Source organism: Sceloporus undulatus, chromosome 6 (assembly GCF_019175285.1).
Source record: "Sceloporus undulatus isolate JIND9_A2432 ecotype Alabama chromosome 6, SceUnd_v1.1, whole genome shotgun sequence".
Classification (NCBI taxonomy): domain Eukaryota; kingdom Metazoa; phylum Chordata; class Lepidosauria; order Squamata; family Phrynosomatidae; genus Sceloporus; species Sceloporus undulatus.
In genome coordinates, this window is record NC_056527.1 from 62776030 (window position 1) to 62800326 (window position 24297).

Genomic DNA, 24297 nt, shown 5'->3' on the forward strand with positions numbered 1-24297 from the left:
AAGGGTTCTAACATTTGTGCTTCATCATATTTATTTTATCTCTAATGCCATAGGCTATTACACCAAAGAGATTACTGACATCCATTACTAATGTAAGTAATAATGCTGTAATGAATTCCTCATAACTAACTTGTCATCTCAGAAAGCTCCTTTTAGTTATGTTTTTTGCAGTGTGGCGTAATTATTTTTGAGTGTTTTGATATTTGTTTTTACTATGCTTTTTCACTTAAAAAATTAATGATTGGATAGCCTTTTAAAATACCACACTATTGTTAAAGTGTACTTGCCTAAAATGTTTCTTGAATAACCTGTTTCCATGTGTATGTTTTCTTTCTTGTAGAAGAGTAACCTTCTTACTCCAGGTAAGCAAAACTTTGGTTTTTCTACTCATTTTGATAATACTGAATTAAAGGGGGGTTGGAGGGGGGGACTTAACTGCATATTTCATCATTGTTTTATCATCCTGGTGGCAAATTGTGAAAAATGCTGCTCCCCCACTAGTCACAATGTCTCTGTGAGATAGCTGATTATCTTTATAATTTTACAGGTGGGAAGTGGAGAATGAGATGGCAGTTTTCTGCATGGGTTAGGAGGAGTGATCCACAAACCAACAGGTTATTCTCCATGTGCCAGCTGGATAGGCAGGATTCTAATTTTTCCCCCTAGTTATGTCAGTTTACTTTCTTCCCTTGCCTGTCAGTTTTTTAATTTCCTGCCTTTCCAGCTGGATGCACTTTCCCTTAGCTCTTGAAAGGGCAATGTTAATAGTTAGAAGAAAATGGAAATAAATTCTAGAAAGAAAACATTAGTACAGGAGGAAAAGTAGTAGTTCTGGATAGAAAGAAAAGACATACAGCAGCAGATGCAGCAACTGAGACAAACTCACTGACTCTTGCCCAGCAAGTTGCGAGTAATGATAAAAATAAAGAAAAACAATCTCACATGTCCACTGCTCAGCATGGCTCTGGGGAAAGAGACGATTGGGTATTTAAAAGTATCTTTATATCAATGTGTGAGAGTGAGGTGGAGAGTGGTTTTGCCTCCCCTCCTCTGCTGAAAAAACAAAAGCTGAAGTCAGAAAGTTTATCCATAGGTGAGCTAAAGAAGGTTTTAAAGCATGAAGTGCTATGTGCATTTAAAAATCCTGAGTTTTGTGGCAAGGCTGCATCAGAGTCATAGGCTGAAACGGAGAAATTCACAATGGTCACTTTAAGTTGCCAACTTGGAAATGGAGGTTCTTTACAAGGGGTAGCACTAAGGCAGTCAAGCAAAGCAGCCTGATTGGTGCCTTAGATGCGGATTCTGAGCAGCCACAACAGTTGAACAGTAGTACACAAAGGAATGAAGTGGAATGTTTAGGTTTCCAGCCATCCCCGATGATGTATTTTTAAAAAATATGAGTACTACAGTGAGTCCAGCAGGCTTCTGGGTTTCCACAACTTGACAGTGACAACTCTGTGGATACAGAGCAATATAGATGCCCAGCAGACATACAGACAATCATTAAAGAAGTTGTACATGAGGATGTATATGCTATCCTAAGGTCAATTAATGAATTATAGTGTAATGTATTTGGTCAAGCAACAACATCATCTTCAATGAATTTTCAATTAAATGTATTATTTAATACAAGTGAATTCAAAGAATATAATATAACCAATGAACTTATATAATATTAATTCATTAAGCAAGGATGTGAATACTAGGGAGGTTCCTTCTTCAATTAGAGGAAGAGTTCATACACAGTCTCAGTTTATTTAGTGAAAACAAGTATCCAGAAAGAGTGCTTGTCATGCCTTCAACACTCAGTACAGTAGATCTATTGATTTGACTGAGGAGAAAGGTATTTCTGCAGGGAAGAAATGTGCAAAGAAGGCAAAGCTTTTAGATATAGAAGCTGGTAATGAACCAGAAATAGAACAGAAATTAAATGATTAGCATGTAATCCAGTGCTCAAATGACAGCAATAGTGAAGAGGATTCTTTGGATGAAAATTTAGATCTGGAAGATAATACACTACACATAGATTATTAATGGTTGAACAGTTTAGAAACTTATTAAAGAGATTATAATAAATAATAATAAAAGTTTATTTTTATCCCGCTTTTCCAACTATTGATCAAAGCGGCAAACAGATTTAGGTAAAAATACACCGAGATAAAAACATTTAAAACAGCATTGCTCCAATCTTTGGGTTTAGAGTAGAATCTGAAGGGTAGCCAGAATGATAGTGATAATAATACTGATAGTAATACTGAACAGAGAGTAGAGGCAGTGCTAAATAGATCTTTTCAAAGATCTGTAGATCCCATTACCAGAAATGTTTAAACAGGTGATGGATTTAGAATGGGGTGCTCCCATTATAACTAAGAGTTTGTTAGTTTATTTTCAGAAGATATATCTATTTACGAAAAAGGATATGGAGTTCCTTAAAGTGCCACTTGTGGATGGGCTGGTCACAACCCTTATTTTGGGAGCTGTAGTTCCTAAAGAGTGAGGCGCAGTTCTTAAGGAAATAGATGAATGCAGGGCAGAGGCAGCATTAAAGAAAGTTCATGAAGCTGCTGTTTTGGTGATTAGATGTTCTACAGCAGCTTCCATGTTCACTAGAGCAGCTGTTCTTTGAGTTCAGGATCTATATGAAGCCAAAGAAAATCACAACCCTCAGGTTGGGAACCCATGCACTAGATGATAAACCAGTCATGGAGCTTTGCTTTGCTAAAAGTGGGAGCAATCAAGAAGAAGAAATACTGTTACTATCACTAGTTCATGACAAGTAGGGTTCCTGCTAATCCTCGTTTTGTTGTGTAGTGCCTTGTCTTATAGTCACTTTAAAAGGTTTTAAATTGGTTAGATTAATCAATTGATGATAATATCTCTAATAACATGCTCAATATTTTTCTTTACAGCTATGGCCAGCCCAGGTGGACCAAATGCCGTGCGCACTAGTAACTTTGTTCTTGTTGGCTCATGCACAATTTCATTGTCTTCAGTAGGAAATACCAAATTCCAGTTGGACAAGGTAATATAGGGGTGGGCACGAGACGGATAGCTTATCATTTATGTAATAACCTCAGCAAAACCCTGGCCTAAATTATAAAGCTGAAATGAAGGAAGCTTGGGGTAATCACAAGTCAGTAGAAGTTATGAGTTCCATTCATTTCTGGTATGCAACAATCCAGTCGGTCAGTCCTGGACACATTTGAAATGTGTTTCCATGGTATGGTGAGCCAGTGATCTGTGGGAATCCCGGCTTGTCATGACTTCTAGCAGCAGCAGTCAGTCAGCCCTCCTTTTTTGAATCATTCCCTCACAACAAACTAGAGAAGGAAACCAGGGAAAACCGTGGATTTCCCCCCCTGTTTTGTAGAAAGGGAACAGCTAGGGAAGGATAATTTCCCACTGTCACACCAGATGATAAACCAGTCCTGGAGCTTTGATTTGCTGAAAGTGGGAGCAATCAAGAAGAAGTACTGTTACTATCAATGACAAGTAGGGTTCCTGCTGATCCTTGTCTTGTGTCATGTAGATATATCCTGTGTCTTTTGAGCTGCTCTGTCAGTGTTTTTAAAGTTTTATTTAATTTAGCATGAAGTACTAAGTAGTATTTAAAAAGCAAAACAGATCTATTAATATTGAAGTCTCAATTCTTCAGTCAAAAACTGCTACAGTACTCCCCGTGTGAATGTAAACCTTTTTCTCCCTGGTAGTCAACTCAGTAAAAGCCTTTATATTTAGTAACCACTGCATGAACAAAAAACATTTATTGGTGTTGTGACTTAAATGGCTGCTATGTAAATTTAGTAATAGTCTCTTTACCAAAGGCTGAAATGGCTTATTGCCCATTATTTGAAAGAATTTCACATTAGTTGTCTTACTGCAGGAGCAGGATTTTAAGAAAAACAATATGTAATGTTTTTAATGGAGTGCTTAACAGTATTGCTGTTAATTTGTTATTGCTGTAAATAGTATGTCAGTGTCTATACATAATCTTTGGAAATGGAAATTAGCAAAAAATGAATTCTTGCAGGGATTCCTGGATTTTCTAAAGATTATCTGCAGGATTTAGAAGAATAATTAGACTTTAATGGAAGTTCTTACCTTTATTTTCTTTCCTCTTCAATGTGACAGCAGTAGCAACAGAGATACATGCCTAACTACATAAATACACACACTTTTAGAGACATACACAATTTAATTCATACACTTATCCTGGTAGAACCTCTAGTTTGGGAGTAACAACAAGGGCCTTGAATTAGGAAACTAACTTTCACAATAGGCTGAAGAAGCTGCACCTGTAAGCACATGTTTGTTTAAACTCTTGACTGTCAGGTACCACTGAACTATTTTGTAACTTCATTCTTTTCAAGCAACTGGCTGATTAAATATCTTGCTCTGGTGCACCATTTAAAAGATGAAGCAGACTGTCACGATGCACATTAGTAGCGTACACTGCTGTGTGTTTTCTTCTTCTGTTGCAGTTGGCTTTTAGTTGCATTCAGCATTGCTCATTTCTTTTTCCCCCCTAGATAAATTATGGAGTTAAGGAGAGAGAGCTACTGGGTTGTTTGTTCCAGGATAAGGTTGCTGTGCTTTCTTCAAAAAGAGTTCCCAGTGCATGCTACTTGTGTCTTGTCATTAAACTTTGCTTATGGTTATACTGACATGCTGCTTTAAGGACCATTTAAAAGTTTTTCAACTGGAGATGTGTTGAATGCCATTTTTTAAAGGGAGAATGTCCCTACAGGAACACTTTGTGCTATCCTTATGGAGTCTCAAATGCTAAGCAAATCTGTAAGAGAGTGACTCTACATTCCATGGCTTCTATAAATAGAAGCTAGCATTGGTAAAAACCCTTGTAATGTTGGGAGAACACTTTAGCTTTTCAGTGTTGCAACCTGAAAATTATCTTCTGCCTTGAAGACTTGATTTGCCTTGCCTTGTTCATTCAGTTCAGTCATTTCATGTAAAAACTAACACTGGTCACCTTCTTTCTGAAACTGGGCAGTCAGCTAAGTGCCATTATGACTAGACTGTGTTGTTTTCAAACCTTTTATTTTCGATAGAACTAGGTTAGACATGTTTAGGTGGAGCTGTAGAAGAATGTTATTTTTAATGCCACCTAGATTGCTAGCCATCCTTCTGCTATGCTTCCGAAAATGAGACCAACCAAACCAACAAATGGAGAAGCTGTCAAAGAATCTTTCTTGCATTGCATTAGAACAACCTTGTTGCTTTGGCTCTTGCTACAAACTGGCTAAAGTCTGAATGCGAGAGGGCGTTTTCTTTTAATCTTTGCAGTTAAAAGGCCATTTTGTACATGCTCCGGACAGTTTGCCATTTCAGTTACATTCAGTTAACAATGCTTTATTTAATGTTGCTAAATTTTATGTGGTTTCTATTCCATTAAGAGTGATAAATGAATGCAAGTGCATATACACACACACACACACACACACGCTGGCTAAACTATGATATGGCAAAAGAAGTCAGCACAAATGAGATCAGAGCAAAACACTAGATTACAAGGGCATAAAAGTATGGTCCACTCTTTAGTAATTTAACTTGAACATGAAGTTGTTCTGACTTCAGTTTTTGAAAGCTTGGGAAGATAAACTGAAGTCTTCTTCTGCATACTAATTATAGCAGAGGTCTTACGAATTAAGAAGGTGCCATTGTAAAATATGTATACACACAGATAACTTTATTCTAAATAAAGCCAACAAACCAAAAAGAGAAATTTTGAAGTAAGCACACTAAACTGAAATAGCTTAATACTTGTGTAATGAGCGATTTGCTGTTTGACAAGAGTGATTATATGGCATTGCTTATGGGAAGAATGCCAGCCTCCTTATTATAAATTAAAGAATGGTGTTTCATAAGTGCTTCATCTGAAATAAAAGATGGGGATACTGATGAAGTTATTTTGTTTGGATAATAGTAGATAATTTTACTAAGCTTTTAGTGAAAACAAAAATGTGTTTTCCCCATGCTCTAGGCTTGAGCTATAAATAGGCTTATTCTAGTCTTTTGTAAATTCTTCTGCTGAGGTGGGTATTTTACTTAGTACAAACTGTTAGTGCAGATCTAAGCTCTTGGAGGAAAATAGGAATTCAAATTAAATCAAGTTGTCTTCCCATGCAAATTAATTTCAAGTGGAGAAGAATTGTGTTGTAACATCTTTAGCATAGTTAGGGTACAGGATGTACTATTGATAATAAAACTGTTTTGGAAACATATTTGGAAAACAAACCTCTCCAACTGTGTTTCGAAACACAACAGGGAGAAATTAAGATTTCACAACTTTTTATGTAGGTAAAAGAATATTTGGATGTAGGTAAATGCGAGTGTTTCTCAAACATGACTAGGAATAACATCTCTGAATTAAGAACAATCATTTTGAAGGTAAACTTGGTGTGCAAATGCAAACTGCTTGATTTGATTTAAGCCATGGGACTTTGCACACTTAATTTGAGGAAGCGAAGTCACATAGGATTTACAAAGGCATTTAAAGCAGACTTTAAATTTACTTCTATAGATGTGCTGGCTCTCTGAGGTGAATTCAGATTTGCTGGGTTGGGACATGTTTCATTTTATAAAAACAGTGAGAGTTCTTTTTAGCTACCACTTCACTGAATATGTCTAGAGTATCTACCTAAATTTTGCTGTACTGATGTGAACAAATTTGGAAAAACTTGTTTTGGTCCTTCAAGCGTACTGTCTTCTTTCCTGGCGAAAGTAGGCTTTCTGCTTTGTGCACTAACATGCAAGCATAAGTGTTTGTATCTTGCTGGAAGCAGGGAGGTCTTCTGCTTTTGGATGTTGCTTGACTGTACTGGATAATGCACACTTCCACAACTAATGCTATTTTTTAAAAAAGTGCCAGCTTTGTTTCTGAAAGCTTGTAGCCTTTTTTTTTCAAGTTGTATGACTGTAGGCTTCCCACATCAGCTATATTTGGTGGGAACTGTGTCAGATCATCCAGGTATGTATGCTGGGTTGGTAGTGGAGGGAAGAGTCTTGAACTGGTACAAGTAGTATACCTGAGATGAAGGGCCATAGCAGACGACTCTGTAGGAGTGGTCTCCAGCCATGATTGCATGGGGACCATGGTGACTGCATTGCCCACTTCCAAAGTGGGCCATCACCACAGTCCCAAGCCGTGCTGGCCAGGAATCAATCCAAAGTTACCTCTTTTTAGTCAGTTTTTTTTTTGGCCCAGTCTCAGTGCAGCTTCCTGCTGCTTTGGGGGCATGTGTCATGTAAACACCATGCCCCTAAAGCAGCTGGAAGCTGCTTTATTTGACCCATGCCTTTTGGGCCAAAATAAGAACACGTGCAATGGGCATTTAGCCCTCTGCTGTAAGACCTCAAAGATGACTAAGCTTTCTCTCTTTGATAAGTGTTTGCCATGTATATTTTAACAGCCATATTAAGGCATGTGTTGTCAACGTTTTCTTAGCCCCCACTTCCATCCTTTCCTTGCTTAGTAGCTGGAGAATCAACAGCTCTCTCTACATGGTAGCAATTGTAGGCAGCCTTACTTCTGAATTTTCTTGAACATCTGATTATCATGTGTCCAGAAATTTCTTCTTTCCAAGGAAGCAAAGATTCTTTCTGGACTCTGGAGTTAGAACCTTCACTTGGAATGTATGTGATAATGTTAATCCTGAGACCAGTGACATAAAAGAATTGAGTATGTGGGGTTTTGTTACATTTTGCTTTGTTTTTCTTTTTCCTGGAAGCTGTCCTTTGTTTTCAAGTGATTGCGATTTCTTACAGAGAAATAATGATTCTTAGAATCTTCAATTTATTTATTTTTCAGGTTCCTTTTCTTTCTCCTCTAGAAGGCCATATATATCTGAAGATCAAATGTCAAATAGATTCTTGTGTGGAGGAGAGAGGCTTTTTGGTAAGTTGTTATTGCATATACAGAGTTAACACGCCTGTTTTAAATCAGAATAAGATTCTAGAATTGCCCATCAAAGTTTGTTCTGATATTTTGGGCATATTAAAACTGGTACTTATAACTTGTGAATATGCCAATAATATCTTCATATATTCTTGTACTGCTCTCTAGGTTCTGGCTAATGAAGCAGACATAGAATAATTTCAGAAGTCCTCTAAAAGTAGACACTAACATGATTACAGCTGTTGAAGCACATCTAGCAGTTGAGCTGACTGACTATTGCCAAATCAAGCAGATGGCATTCTGTGCAATAAAAATTCCAGGATAGCTGTGTACTGGAAATATTGTGCGGTGCTGATCAGATCTTTTAAGGGCTTTACCTGAACATTAAAAGTTTCAGATGTACTACAGAAACCTACCCATCCTAGAGATCTGTTGAATTGTAATTTCATGGCACTATTATAAGCTGGCTTTTGTTTGTAAAAGAAAGTAAATTTCAAAAATTGTCAGCCATTAAAGGATGGCAGCCAGCATGTAAGAGTGGAAGAATTATCAGGCGTAATGTGATGGCATCGGAATGGGCCTTGTAGGATGCGTATTTGCTGAAGTGTACATGGAGTAGGGAAAAGAAATAACAGTATAAGAACTGTAGCAGTTTGAATTGCTAAGATTTTAAGCACAAAGTTCCTACAAAATCTTTGGAACATAAATAGTAAATATATAGGAATGGCACTGGTTTTCAAGGACAGTTTTACGTCTTCCCAGACAATGTTTGAAGATGTCAGTGGATTTGGGGCTTGGCATCGGCGTTGGTGTGCTCTTTCTGGAAACTGTATCTCTTACTGGACCTACCCAGATGATGAAAAGAGAAAGGTAACTGTCTTACTAAAATTGACCTTAATTTTCAGTTTGATAAAGCATTTACCTAACAGGCTCTCTGTGTGTGTGTGTGCGCACATGCACATGTATATGTATGTGTATTAAAATGATGCAAGGTTATAGTATTTTGCCATGCTTTGTTGTAGATAGTGCGCCCACGTCATATGCAGGCGTGCCATATACTGCACGCCAGAAAAGGCAGTGGTGTGTACGCTGCATGCACAAGCTCCATTGTTTTCAATGGGGCTTGAACATTTGTGGAATTACGCGGGAGTGTGTATCCGGAATGGATCCCCACATAAGGGAAGGGCGTGCTGTATAGTAATTTAGGGCAGATTCATACATTATTCTGCTGTATAATTGTTGCTTAGCCTACATATGCAGTTTTTCAGATTAGGCTATAGGTTGCTTGTCATGAATGAAATCTCTAGATTCAGGAGAAGAGTGTAAATGTTTAGGAATTGATAAATTCTTAAACCTAACAGGTTCTTGAGAGGTATGAGGGTTTTTTTTTTAATTTCAGCATCCATTGGGCTCAATAAACCTAGCAAACTGCACTAATCGTCAGATTGAACCCGCCAATAGAGAGTTCTGTGCTCGGCCCAATACTTTTGAGCTAATTACTGTCCGGCCTCAGAGAGAAGATGACAAGGAAACACTAGTCAGCCAATGCAAAGACACACTGTGTGTTACCAAGTAAGTAATTATGTGATACTTTTTATCAGTAAACTTCACCTTTCAACAGGCTTACAGTACTCTTTCCTAAAGATCTGACTGTGTAGTTTCTTTGTCCATTAGCATTACTTTAAACCTGAGTCCTTCGTACAGAGAGGAGGTTCAGTATCTGCAGTCAGGCCATATTTAGAACTTTAATAGAGTGGGCCCTTCCCACCCACATAGTTCTGTCCCCCCATTTGAAGACAGGAAAAAACACAGGAGCTCAAGCGCATATTAGTCAACAGGTGGCAAAATGCATGCACCTGCATCAGTGTGCTGCCATTGATTAAATTTTGTAGACCTACTTTTGCAGGAATTCCTTTTTTTTAATGACCTCCTTTCTTCCTCTCTGCAAGAAACCCTATGGATTAATATTTTGTTTCCTTTGTTAAAAACAGGAACTGGTTATCTGCTGATACTAAAGATGAACGCAATCTGTGGATGCAAAAACTCAACCAAGTTCTTGTTGACCTTCGCATGTGGCAGCCTGATGCTTGCTATGTCCCCATTGGAAAGCCCTGAATCACAGAGGAAATTTCCTGTAAGAGCTTGCTTACAATATCAGATGCAAACCATGTTGCTCTTTTAATACATCTGGATGGGATGTATCTTGTATTGGACTCTTTGCTGCCTTTAAAGCTCTAACTCTAGCACTGGGGTTATGGTAGATAGCTACTTTTAAGCACTTTCACTGTGCTAAATATTTTATATATACTTTTTTTTTGAAATATGTAGTTCTGTTCACTATTAAAGTAAAAGTTTCTATTATTTATCCAAGCTTGCTTTATTTCAAGGATCAAAAGATTCCGCACAAGGGGAAAAGAACAATCTAGGGAGCTTCATCAGTAAATGTTTTTCCTTAAAAAGGTGCCTCAAATTCAGTTCAGTTCAATTCTATTGGGGAGTTGACACAAGAACGTTCATTTTTTATATGTAATAGGATTTTGAAAAATATAATTAATGGTGTTTTTTTTTAAAAAAATCACCTTTGGGTATTCAGTCCTTTGGGAGTTTAGTACTTGGTGCTTGCAAAAAGTACCAGTTTAGGATTAGAACTTCATATAATAGGAACAGATCCCATTAATGAAAATAAAATACAAGTTGGTGCATGATTTTGCACAGTTTGGTTTACATGCAATACATTGCACATTTCCTAAAAAAACCAAGCATCTGGAATGCTTTAAGCTGCTTAAAGAACAACACTTTATCATTCTTTTCTTCTCCAAGCCATATAATCTCTGTTTCATAGTTCAAATGTAAGCATTTCTAGTCATTAGAAAGCTGTATGGGTTTGTTTTTATACAGACTCTATAGAGCTGCTATACAAAAGTAATACTTCATATAGACTGTATGTTTTTATAACTAAATCTGTTAATACAAATAATTTCACTTGATCAGTAAAACATCATGGCTACTCAGGTAAACTGCACATAGGTAGTTTTCAGAAATGCTTTCCACTGGGTACCACAATGCGCTGTGCTGCTACTGCTGCATATATTTAAAAATATTAGTTGCAGGGCACCTTTACTAAATTACTATGGCTTTAAAGAGTTTAAAACACTAATTTTGTCTACTGCCCCCCTTTCATGTCATCCTTTGTATTATCACTTTCAATATTTGCTTTTTCTGCTGTTTAAAAGGAAGAACAAGATCTCAACATAATAAAAATGTATCAAAGGGATTTCTGCCAATGGGTGTGTTGTTTTGTAATGCTTAAAAAGGGTGGGGTGGGTTGTATCTAGAGCCATAGGCTAGCATATAGCCGTTGTTCTCAAAATAGTCACTGATGTGACAAATCCATTTTTCTTTGTATTTTGTACTATACTTCCCCAGTGTGATATGCTGACTAAACTGCTAAAATGAATAAGAAAGCAAATTGTTAAAGTACTTGTTTGTCAGGGTTTCTAATCACAGCAGTTAAATTGGAGGGCTGTATTTAGATTTTAATGTTCAACACATGAATTAGTTCAGCTGTACACATAATACAACTCAGTGCCTTCACAAAGTCTAAAATCTTTTCTCTAATACTGGTTTATTCTGTGGCCACCTGTAAGAACAAAGCAATGCTTATAAATTAATTGTGGGAAAGATTGGTAAACATGGCACTGGAAATGTTTGGCTGTGGTCCTACATTGTGACATGTACATGTATCATGTAGTTTATGTCTCCCTGTGCTACCACAAAAAACCTCAGCTTGGAAGCATCACAGCCCCCTCCCAGCCATTTCTGTGATGTCAGAAAGTGGGGATGCAGTTGGAGGTGGAGGTGGTGTGGCAGGCATCTGTAGAGACTGCCATCATTCTTGGGACATCCTTGCTAAACTATATTTGACACCATATAAACGGTAGTGTAGTCATACACCAAGAACATGTATGCCATGAGTCGACCATAGCCACTCTGCCCTTGCAGCGCTATGCTTCTGTATTGGCAGAGGTAATAGCAACAGCAGCTTCATTTATATACCGCTTCATGACAACTACGCAGTCTCTAAGCGGTTTACAATTGTAAGCTAATTGCCCCGAACAAACTGGGTACCAATTTAGCGACCTCGGAAGTATGCAAGCCTGAGCCCTGGCTGGTATTGAACTCACCACCTTATGGTTTGTGAGTGAGTGGCTGCAGTATAGGCATTTAACTACTGCGCCACCAGGGACCAGTACTATGGCAATGGCAGGGGAGAGTGGACTGCCTGTCATCCCAGCTGAAATTCACTAGAGGGAAGAAGAGCTGTCCCACTAGTCAATTCTCTCTCTTCTTCCTGCTGTACCATAGTAGTGGCTCTTCAGCCAGTGGGGGTGGAGGTGAGGCACAAGGAGCTAGAAAATAGCTCTTTGTGCCCCATTCAGAATAGGACATATACACCTGTAAAGCACACTTGATGTCATCATTGGAATTCTGGTCCTAATTTCATGTAACGTAATTACTGGAAATATCAGTCATCAAACTGGAGTACTCTTTCGGGTGTATGGATTTAATTGGGAAATGGCTCTTAATGTAATTGGGGAAGTAACTGAATATATGCCTCTTGAATAAAAGTGTTTTTGTATGATGGTGTTTATCAACAAGTCTTTATACTATTGTACTAGTAGTCCTTTGCATGAATGCATTATATATATGTTGCTACTGGGCGAGATGTGGTCTAGAAAGAAATGCATTCATGTTAAAACATGAACAATTATTTAGCAACGCTTTGCCTTACAGTTGAACAGGTTTGGGAAGAGGGTTGTGGGTTTTGTGATATACAGGGATTAAAAATACTTGCAAAATGTTTGTCCTTGTGCTTTTTTCTTATATATGTCTGGTGGTGAGTTCAATACCAGCCAGGGCTCAGGCTCGACTCTAACCCATCCCTTCTATGTAAATGAAATGGTTACTTGTTTCTTTAGCAAAGTGTACATTAAAGCTGCAATCTGATAAATAATTACCTGAGGGGGATACCTAATGATTGAGTGGAATCAACTCTGTATATATGTGTAAGACTGAGAAGGGACACTTCTGGCAGGATAAAACATGACTTCTGTCCCCAATATTTGATAGCCTACTAAGTAAATAGAACAATCCTATCATGTTTTGTGGCTATTTGACCCTCCCTCTAAATGGGTATACACATATGTGCATTCACTCTAATTGGCTTTTCAGTGATGTAATAACATTTAGCAGTCATTAAAGGTAATTTGTTTTAAATCATAGTAATATATGCAAAGGTCACAATCTTTTTATTGAAAGAAAGCTTCAGTGGCCATACTAACTCAGGACTGATTTCAGTGGCAGAGAAAAGCAGATGCATTTTCCTGAACATATTTGAATAAGCAAATATTGTACTGTACTGACAAACTTGGGCAGCAGAACAGTTTGTTTAATCAGATTCTAGGCTGCACTGATAGAAGTATAGTATCTAGATCAAGGAAAGTAATAGTGCCACTCTATTCTGCTTTGGTCAGGGCTCACCTGGGAATACTACGTCCAGTTCTAGGCACCACTATTCAAAAAGGCTGTTGACAAGTTGGAGAGTGTCCAGAGGAGGGCTACCAAAATGGTGAAGGGTCTGGAAACCATGCTCTATGAAGAGCAGCCCTTGTGGTCTCTTCCACCTATGATTCTATGAGATTACATGCTGAAATAATTCCAAAAAGAAAAAGTATGATCTCAAAATAAACCTGAGGCAATTTTTTTTTAATTTTTACTAGTCAAAACTATAAATGCATGGCTCTATAAACTGATGGTGCAAACAAGTAATTCAATAATGAAAAATAATACAACTCCAAAGGAACTCAAACCTTGAAGGAAAACAGATTTCCTAATTCTATTTCATCGTACTGCGTTCAGTGCCCTCCTTGATCTTTGAAGATCATCGCAATCTCGCTGTTGAATGGATTTTCTTTTCCTAAGACATGTGGCCATTTGTGGAGTATCTTCTCCCAGACAATTCTTGCTCCAAGTGCAGAAGCAATCTACAAATAGCCCAAGCAAAGGTGTTATACTTTACTTTAGTTTCATTCCAAGAGGAGCTTCATGTGCTAAAGTTTAGCAAGAAATTTGGCCAGCAAAATAAAGTTGGGCCCACTAAAATAATCATGAAATTCAATACTTGTTATTTATAGAGAGAGATTTCTTTATAGTGAAAAATGACTTAAAGTACATTGGCTGATATTCAGAACTGTAGTTATGGATTCATAACCTAGAATTCAGCTTCAGGTTGGGATACAAGGAGGACGATATTTCCACCTCTTTCCTCCAGTGAGCAAAGCTGCAACTATTAGACACAAGACACCTGCTGCAAACCCTTGTTGCGGCAGCCTCACTCATAGGGCACATCACCCACCCTACTGGTTGTGTTGATAAGGCCAATGGGAAACTGTAGCAACATCTGATAGGTCACAAATTGACCCAATCCTGCTGTAAAGAGCTGCAAAATAAAAAAAATGATTTTATGTATATAATGCATTGATTCTACAAAATTCAATAAAACTTGCCGCTTCACCACAAATTTATCCCATTGCAGTCTAGTTTCCATTGTTCTGATACTGTACGATGAATTATTTTTGTCAGAATGTCAAATTAAATACTTGACCCCTGATTCATTTTTTATTTGTAACCGTAACATTAATGAAACATGTCTGCATAGATATTCCTTAACATCATCCCAACACAGAACACCACAACAACATCTTGACAAAATGTGGGCCTGTGACTAACACTGATTTATTTTTCCCTCCTGTATGATTTTAACACCTTAGCCTGATGAACCAAGTGGAGCTTCAAAAGCTTGCATCATGTATTTTGTGCATTTTGATTGGTCAAATAAAGGTATCACTCTTGTATGGATTTTGTACTATAACGTTAATAAGTTATATATGGTTCCACAAATCTCCATTTTCCCTCCCAAGTGTGACATTTCCTTAAACTTTTTTTCTTCATATAAGTCAGAAACAAAACCTTAAAAACCCACATAGTGCAAAACTGGTTGAAACAGTGAATCTATCTGTCTAGCATGCTTTTGACATCTGCCTCTTATCAAGTTAATATGTTTTGAACATTTGATTCATAGTTTTACCCTTATCTTTTGCATTGTAAAGGCAGATTTTCTTTCAGCTTTGAAACTGCAGAGATCTCAGTGATTATCTAAAATAAGCAGTAATAAAACCAGCCCAATAAAAGCCATGTCAGTGACACAGTGAAATATCACTTTCTTCATACAGTTTCTCAACAGATTGATGGTGAAATCATATACATTTTTGCTACCAAGTATGTTCCAGTGAATACTTATTATTTTTATTAATAATATTTATTTATACCCCGCTCTTCAGCCAAGGCTATCAGAGCGACTTCAGTGGCGGTTATTCCCTGGCAATTACGATAGCAGCCTTAATATCTTAGACCCCACAATATTGCATGCATCCTAAGAGTATTCATTTTGTCACAATTGCATTTATGCAGTATGAAATCACTTATGTGTTGTGAATGGCAATCATGAATTAGAATTCTCTGAGAGACACTGGTATTAACAACGCTGCTCAGTTTTTATAGAGTCATGTCCATGTAAACCCATTTGTGATATGGTCTTCCTCTTTTTCTACTGCTTTCAACTTTTCCTAACTCTACTGTCATAATAGAGTAATCCTTATTGGTTCGTGATATGTTTAAAGTTTGATAGCCTCAGTTTAGCCATTTTATCTTCTAGTGGGATTTCCTACTTGACTTTCTCTCTGACCCAATTATTTGTTCTTTTGGCAGTCTGGGGCATCCACAGAACTCTTCTCCAGCACCATATTTCAAATTACTTTATTGTTTTTCCACCCATGTTTTTCACTGTACAGCTTTCACATTTATACATAGAAAATACCATGGTATGAATGATCCTGACTTTGGTATTCAATTATACATCTTTGCACTTGAGGATCTCATCTAGTTCCTTCATATCGGTCTTTCCAAGTCTTAGTTGTCTTCTGATTTTTCTTTTACTACAATCTTCATTTTGCTTAATGACTGAATCATGTACAGAAAATCACCAAACACAATGGCCTTGCTTCTAAAGAAATTTAGAAGGACTCCCATTTTACAACTGAAAAAGCAGCCATATCTCCACTATTTACTTATATAATGAATTCATATACAAAGTGTAAAGAGGACACGATAAAATTTCACAATAGTGATTTTTTGAAGCGCGAAGATGAACTCTGTTGCAGCAACTGACACACGCAAATGAGATAATTAACAACAAACATGTACACCTCTGTTTTCTGTTTTATATATAGATATGCTAACGCTGACCTATAAAGAATCTTAACATTATTTTTCTCTTCCCAAACCAAGCTGAAATACTGCCACCTTTACTCATCTTCCCAATAAAGAGATGTTCGTATGACATTATGTTCAGGTCCTCAGAGTTAGATAAGGACTGGTTTTCAGCTCAGTCTTTTAAAATATGTAAATCTCACATGCATGTTTCCAGCTTTAGGGTTTTCTGACAAACACATTTTGTCAGTTGGAAGGAAAGTTTTTAATGACCCCTGAGCTCTTTTCTGCTCATATGAAGCAATTATAATTTTCCAGAATAAACTCAGACTGGTTGTATTTGGCTTTGGAGCTTTTTGAAGCATATAACCATTTCATTTGATAAGGTTTTGCTGGAATGCATGGTCATGTCATATGTACAAATAAATCAACCACTCAAGGAAACATTGCCCTTGAAATTATGCAGTTCCCCCAAGAGTTTTACATCATTTGAGAATTGAGAAGAGGGATGCTGGCAGCACGAAGGAGAAATATGGGGGAGGTTTGGTTTCTCCTTACAATTAAAGAGGGAACTATAGAATTGTATAGCCATATGAATGCATGTAAATGTCTAGAAGCCATTTATATAAACAGACTCATAGAGTAGGAAGAGACCACAATGACCACCCAGTCCAATCCCCTTCCATGCAGGAACTCACAATTAAAGCATTCCTGACAGATGGCCATCCAGCCTCTGCTTAAAGACCTCCAAAGACAGAGACTCCACCACACTCCGAGGGAGTTTGTTCCACTGTCAAACAGCCCTTACTGCCAGGAAGTTCCTCCTAATGTTGAGGTGGAATCTCTTTTTCTGTAGCTTGTATCCATTGTTCTGTGTTCTAGTCTCTGGAGCAGCAGAAAACTGGACACTATACTTCTATTGATGCAGCCTAAAGTTGCATTGGCCTTTTTAGTTGCCACATCACACTGTTGACTCACATTCAACTTGTGGTCTATTTGGACTCATAGGTCCCTTTCACATGTAGTCTCGTTCAGCCAGGTGTCCCCCCATCCTATATCTACCATATGCATTTCATTTTTTTTTAAGTGCAGTAACTTACATTTCTCCCTGTTGAAGTTCATTTTGTTAGATCTGGCCCAGCTTTCTAATGTATTATGGTCATTTTGAATTTTGATCCTATTCTCTGGGGTATTAGCTACTCCTCCTAATTTGGTGTCATCTGCAAATTTGATAGGCATGCCCTCTATTCCTTCATTCAAGCCATTGATAAAGATGTTGAATAGCACTGGGCCCAGGACAGAACCCTGTGGCACCCCACTAGTCACTTTTCTCCAGAATGAAGACGAGCCATTGTTGAGCACCTTTTGGTGCTTACAGTCACATTGTCTAGCCCACATTTTACTAGCTTGTCTGCAAGAATATCATGGGGGACCTTATCAAGGACCTTACTGAAATTAAGATATGCTATATCTACAGCATTCCCTTTGTCTACCAAGCTGGTAATTTCATCAAAAAAGGCGATCAGATTAGTCTGGCATGACTTGTTTCTCTGAAACCCATGTTGACTTTGAGATTATAGCATTGCTTTCTAAGTGTTCACAGACTCTCTGTTTAATTATCTGCTCTATAATCTTTCCTGAAATTGATGTCAGACTAACCGTGCAATAATTGTTGGGATTCTCCCTCCCCCCCCCTTTTTTTTTTTTTGAGATGCGGACAATGTTTGCCCTCCTCCAGTCTGCTAGCACTTCTCCTGTTCTCCAGGAGTTCTTTAAAAATATTGCCAAGGACTCAGAGATTACATTTGCTAATTTTTAAAATACTCTTGGATGTAGGGCATCTGGTCCTGAAGACTTAAATTTGTTGCCTCCAGGCATCATCCAATTCCTTCATCTGACTTGGGGGACTGCAGTAGGCTCCCATAGTAACATTCCTGTTGTTCCCCCTTTCATTTTTATCCAGGTGCTCTCCACCTGGCTTGCAGGATTTAAGTCCTGGATCTATTCATAGGTATAGACATCCCTGACATATAATGCTACTCTTCCTCCTTTCTTGTTCAGCTTATTTCTCTTTAAAAGGTTATATCCTTCTATTTCTACATTCCAATCATAAGACTCATCCCACCAGGTTTCAGTGATGCCTGTTATATCGTATTTGCTGTGTTGTGCTAGGAGTTCAAGTTCATCTTGCTTATTTCCCATGCTCTGTTCATTAGTGTAGAGACATCTAAGACCGTGGGTCCTCCCCGCTAGCTGCCTGTGTAAAGCTTTTCCCCTCCCATTGTTGGGTCCCTGCACTATTTGTCTTGTTCCCTCAATAACAGTTTGACTATTATCTCCAGCCCTTGATGAAATCCTGCCTTCCAAAGTATTGTCTCCCTCCCCCACGTAACTCAGTTTAAAAACTTCCTGATCAAATTTTTGAGACTTGGCAAAAATATTTCTGCCAACTGGTGTGAAGTACAAACCATCCCTTGCCAGAAGTCCCCCCCTCGTGGAACCACAACCCATGATCCAAAAAACCAAATTGTTCTTGGCAACACCATCTGCAGAGCCAGCTGCTCACCTCTGCTATTTTTCTTTCCCTCCCTGGACCATGCCCTTCAACTGGGAGAAGAGATGAGGGCACGGTACTGAGGTCACAGTACTAAGGGCAAAACTTCTAGACCTTCCTCACCTTCTAGGAACTTTAATTTCTCTTAGGTATGACATGCTTTTGAAAATGCCACTAGCCATAAAGTGGTACTAGTGCTCAAGTCATTTTTTTTTTCTGCCACAATTTGCTTGTTGCTAGCAGCACCTAAGTGGCTTCCTTACAAGCTGAAATCCTATGTGGTCGTGGTGAAGTACAACTGGCCCTCTCTATCCATGGATTCTTTATCCATGGATTCAACCAACAATGGCTTTAATATGTTTTTGAAATTTATAAATACCCAAAAACAAAACTTGATTTTGCCATTTTGTATAAGGGTCAGCATGGAGCCCGGTGGCGCAGTGATTAAATGCCTGTACTGCAACTATTCACGCGAAACCACAAGATTGTGAGTTCAAGACCAGCAAAAGGGCCCAAGCTCGACTCAGGCTTGCATCCTTCCGAGGTCGCTAAAACGAGTACCCAGACTGTTGGGGGCAAATTAGCTTACTTGCTAATTAGCTTACTTGCTGTTCACCACTATGATCTTTGGAATAGCGGTATATAAATAAAACAAATTATTATTATTATTATTTTACTATTCAATTGTATTTAATGGAACTTGAGCATCCACAGATTTTGGTATCCACAGGGGTTCCTAGAACCAAAACCCAGCAGATACCAAGGGCCCACTGTATACAACAGGTGTGGAAAGCCTATGGACTGCAACTATTTGCTATGGTGGCTGGCCATATGGACGTCTTAAAAGGATCTGAAGAGACATACTTTCCCCATCCACAGGGTTTTTTTTTGGGGGGGGGCATATACATGAAGTAAGATGTATGATTTTCTTTTCGAGTAGTTGATTTACAAAGGAGGCAGTGGCATGAATTGGGTGGAAAGGCAGTTAGCCCCAGCCACAGTATTTCTGTATTTAAATGTTTCACACAGCAAGAAAGAAAATGCCCATATGAGTAGAATGGTAGTTTCCAGACCACTAGGTAAATATGGATGGGACCATTGTTACTTTCAGGCCCACTGAAGTCAATGAAACAAATAGCAGAATGAAATTAATTTGTTTCTATACTGCAGCTGAAATTTTCTATATAATTAAAAAAACACATGGATACCGGATAGAGAGAGCACACTAGTCTCTTGTAACATCTACCCTGCCTGCTTGCTTGTTTCATAATACATCAAAGTGTAGGCTATGACCCATAGAACCCCATAAAGCTCAGGTCCAGGCTGCTGGAGGGAGGTTTTTGCTTCCCAACCCAAATAGCTGCTGATTGGTGGTGGTGGGGAAGATACTTCAAATAAATAATAAAACAAACAAACAAACAAACAATACCTCGATTGAACAGTTAGATTTTTGTGTGTGTAGCTTCCCTTCCCAACCTCCCACCCTCATTCCTGCCTTTTACCTGATTAGGGTGAAATCCATCCACAGGTTCTATTAACTGCCAGGTCTCTCCTCCCATCTTCTGCCACATTTCAGCAACTGTAAAGCAGATAATTACAGGGGATTATGCACCACACGTATAAACATCACTTCACATAGCATCACAGGCAGTATTTTTAGCAAATGACGGCTGCGCATGAAGATTATGATGATTTATATAATATTGTCAAAGCCAATGCTCTATTCAATCCTCTTTCCTTCCAGGCAGTGTTTAAGCCTTTCCAAGACATTTATGTAAGGAAAACTCTGAATATAAATGCTGGCAGAATAATTCATATCTATTTTTTTCCATATAAATATAAGGCTGAAATGAGGCAAAGTTAAAAACTGTTATACTTGATGTTCTGAATGTTGTGGAGAGTCTTGACTTGAACAGATCCATTGAACCAGTGGGAAATTCAACACTGGATCATCAATGGGTTAATATAGGATCACCACTGCATCAACATTGGCTCATCAGTGGGTCTACTCTCACTGGGATTGAGAATAGGATTTAGGTTAACATTTATTGCCCTCTTATCTCTTGTTCTCACCAGTCTCGTCTCTGCCTTTTATCTGTCAGACCTCTCCTTCCTACCCAACTCCTATGGTTTGTTGCATCTTTCTCAGCACAAAAGGTCAAAGTCATTGGCCTCAAAATAGAGAACTGTGTCCATATTTACTTTCAGCCTGAAGTATTCAGGTATGTCATTTTCAGGACAGCATGACTGCTAAATTGCTAATACTTTTTGGGAAAGTATTTAAACCTTTTGGGAGGAAATTGCATCCACAGATTTTGGTATCCACAGGGGTTCCTATATCACCCATATCTCTCTTTCTCTCTGTATGTATGTATGTGCATGTGCCTGTTGTGGAAATATATATATATATATATATATATATACACACACACACACACACACACACACACACACACACACATACATACATCATATTTTTGCCTTTAATGTGGATTTAGATAGAGAAACCTCATGGGTGTTCCTAAACCCTGTTGCTAGTCCCACCAGAGAGAATATCCTATGATATCTAAATTCAGTGTTTCAAGTAAAGGATAACCTCTTCCAGGTTGAGAACCTCACTTTCTGCTGAAATCACAGCACATGGGAGTGCAACCCTTATTTTAAAGAAGAATTGAGCTTCCTAGGGATTTCTGGGTCTGTGATCTTCCTTCAAATTGAAGTATAGATAGCCTTCACACTTTGTTATAACCTGGGATGCATTTAAAAATCTTCCACTGCCGAATGACAGCAGCAGCTACAAGGGTCTATTTATTTATTTGTTGAATTTATATCCCACCATTCTCCCGAGATGGGATTCAAGGTGGCTCACAATATTTTTTTAAAAATTAAGGTAAAGCATTCATTTGCAAAAAATTAAAAATAATTAAATAACAATATGATACAACAACAATAGTGTGTGTGTGTGTGTATATATATATATATATATATATATATATGCATATATATAAATCCCAATTTCCAGTAAAATCAACATAAATAGGAAGAAGCCTCCCTCTGTATTATATCACATCAGAGCAAAATGACTCTGATACCAGCTAGACCCCAAAGTGAATAAAAACCTTTCCCAAAACCATCCTGTAACTGATTCAAGAAATCTACCACTGCTCCTGGATCTAAAAGTAAGTAAACTAAAGTGGGTGATCCTTCATCCTAGAGATGATCCCAGACTCAGAAAGGATTACTTCTCCCAGCAAATGCACAGACAGCAGGATTAAACCTGACAGCACCAAAATACAAAATCCAATGCAGTACAGCAAGTGTCTTTTAATCTTATTCTGAGGAACTGTTCTATCAGGTAATTAACAGAGGCTGGATGGCCATCTGTCGGGAGTGCTTTAATGGTGTGTGGCAGGCGGTTGCATTGGATAGCCCTTGTGGCATCTTCCAACTCTATGATTCTATGCTTAGTGAGACTGGCGGAAAGCAATGTATCCAGTTTCCAGGTGACAAATGTTGTGACTAGAATGAGAAGAATGATTACAGTCCCACTTCTTCTGTTCCATTCTAGAGAAATATTGTCATCCAGGGCTGCTAAAGCAATTTTTAAAATTTATCTTTTATTGACATATTCAGTTACAGAGAAAAAAATATTTCCCACCCCTTCCCTCAATATTACAGTTTAAATACAAAATCTTTGCATTTCCTCCCTATGACAAGACATACTTCAATTGATTTCTAACTCTCTTTATTTTTTCTTAGGGGATTATCACACGGAGGCACTTACCGTCAGTAAAACGCTGGCAAAAAGTTCCTTAAGCGCAAAGGTGTGATAGCGTGTCATGCTTCTAAAATGTCATTAAGGTGTTCCGCTTAATGAAGCGTTCATGGAACAGCCATTTTTTGAATAACGAGATCTTCCGTTATTCAAAAAATGGTTGTCCTTAGGTGCCCTTAGGCAAGACACACTCTTTCAGCCTCAGAAAAAGGCAAAGGCAAACCCCCTCTGAACTAAGCTTGCCAAGAGGGCCCCATGACAGATTCGCCTTATGGTTGCCATATATTGGAAATGACTTGAAGTTACACAACAACAAGAGTCCCCTGTCTGACCCCAATACTGCCTGCTTTATTCCCTTACCCAGGAAAGCTAATGTCAGTACAGTCAGCCCTTCATATCCATGGATTCTTTATCCACAGATTTAACAAATCGCAGCCTGAAAATATTCCAAAAATATAGAAATTTTTAAAAGCAAGCCTTGATTTTTTATATTTTATATAAGCAACATCATTTCATTATGCCATTGTATTTAATGGGACTTGAGCATCCATGGACTTTGGTATTCACGGTGCTTCTTGAAACCAAACCTCAGCAGAGACCAAGGGCCCACTATACTGGCCTTTAATTACTCCAACTGATTAGGTCTCCAATATTTTTAAGAATGTTGATTACAACCTTCTTCAGAAGAGGATTAGGTCTCTTCTAATAGTATGCTAACCAGAGATGTTAAAATAGAATTTTAACTAATTTTATAAATCATGAAGGTCAAGTGGATATGTATAGGGCCTTGCTCCAAGAACCTTGTTCTAACTTAAATTAATCCCAATGGAAAGTTATCCATAACAAAAAAAGGGCAAGCAGATACTTCAGGCATTCTTTCATGAAGTACACTCATTGAAATATATTCAAAGCTGGAGTGCATGCAAATGATGTTATCTGTTAATTTAATTTAATTTCTAATCACCTTTCCCCCCAATATGGGAGTCATGGTTGCTTACTAAATATAGGATATAACATGAGACAGATACAGAGATGCTGGAGGGGGGAAAATCTTTCTTTGATGTCACTGCTATTTTAGCTTAGGTTCTAAAATGTACAGCTAAACAGTGTTGAATCAGATGCAGATTGAGTTTTCCTCTCTATTCAAGATGTGACTTATGCAGCTGCATAGCTTGCAGATAGATCCTGGTTGGCTGAAGGAGACCCTCTTCCTAATACCTAGAAATCAATGGATTGGATCCAGATTTAGATGCACACAACTAAGCATGCTAAAGCAGCGCTCTCCTTGCCCTATTCCCCACGGCATCTCTTGCAGCACCTTAAAATTATACACACAGGAAAACTCTGATGAATTGGGTGAACTGTGGTGTAGTCTGAGAGGGGGAGAGGTTTACCCTAAATAGGGCAAAGCCCTCATCTGTCAGTGGAGCCTTTCTGCCCACAGAAACCAGGCCTTGGATCAAACCCATTAATTGGCCAACTATTTGTATCTTAAATCCCAGATTTCACCAATATCTGTACGTCTCCAGCTTACATTTACCCAAAAAAACTCTTCTCCTTACTCTAGAGCAGGGATGGGGAAACCTCAGGCTTCCAGGATCAACCTTGTTTTGGATAAGAATCTCAGGTTCCAACCAGTGTGAGCCAAGAGCGAAACAGCAGCCCAGGACAGTCACAAATAAAGAAGAATGAATGAACAACATGTCCCTGAGTCTACAGTTTAGAAGA

At 38.2% G+C, this 24297-nt stretch overlaps 2 protein-coding genes across 3 annotated transcripts in view; one reads left to right on the top strand and one right to left on the bottom strand.

The window, feature by feature from the left end:
• The window catches only part of ANLN (anillin actin binding protein), a 44281-nt gene extending 31727 nt beyond the window's left edge, over nt 1-12554 (top strand). For both annotated transcript variants that reach the window (XM_042475278.1, XM_042475279.1), the window contains 7 exons: nt 54-92; nt 341-362; nt 2910-3022; nt 7826-7912; nt 8675-8782; nt 9312-9484; nt 9904-12554. In XM_042475278.1, the coding sequence (XP_042331212.1) occupies nt 54-92; nt 341-362; nt 2910-3022; nt 7826-7912; nt 8675-8782; nt 9312-9484; nt 9904-10027 (666 nt within the window). In that variant the 3' untranslated portion in view covers nt 10028-12554. The remainder of the gene's footprint in view (nt 1-53; nt 93-340; nt 363-2909; nt 3023-7825; nt 7913-8674; nt 8783-9311; nt 9485-9903) is intronic.
• A 1010-nt stretch (nt 12555-13564) lies between these two features.
• AOAH (acyloxyacyl hydrolase) overlaps nt 13565-24297 on the bottom strand; it is a 161897-nt gene continuing 151164 nt past the window's right edge. The window contains exons 21-22 of the mRNA XM_042475171.1: nt 20297-20373; nt 13565-13956 (exon numbers count right to left, since the gene is read on the bottom strand). Coding sequence (XP_042331105.1) covers nt 13828-13956; nt 20297-20373 — 206 coding nt within the window. The 3' untranslated portion in view covers nt 13565-13827. The remainder of the gene's footprint in view (nt 13957-20296; nt 20374-24297) is intronic.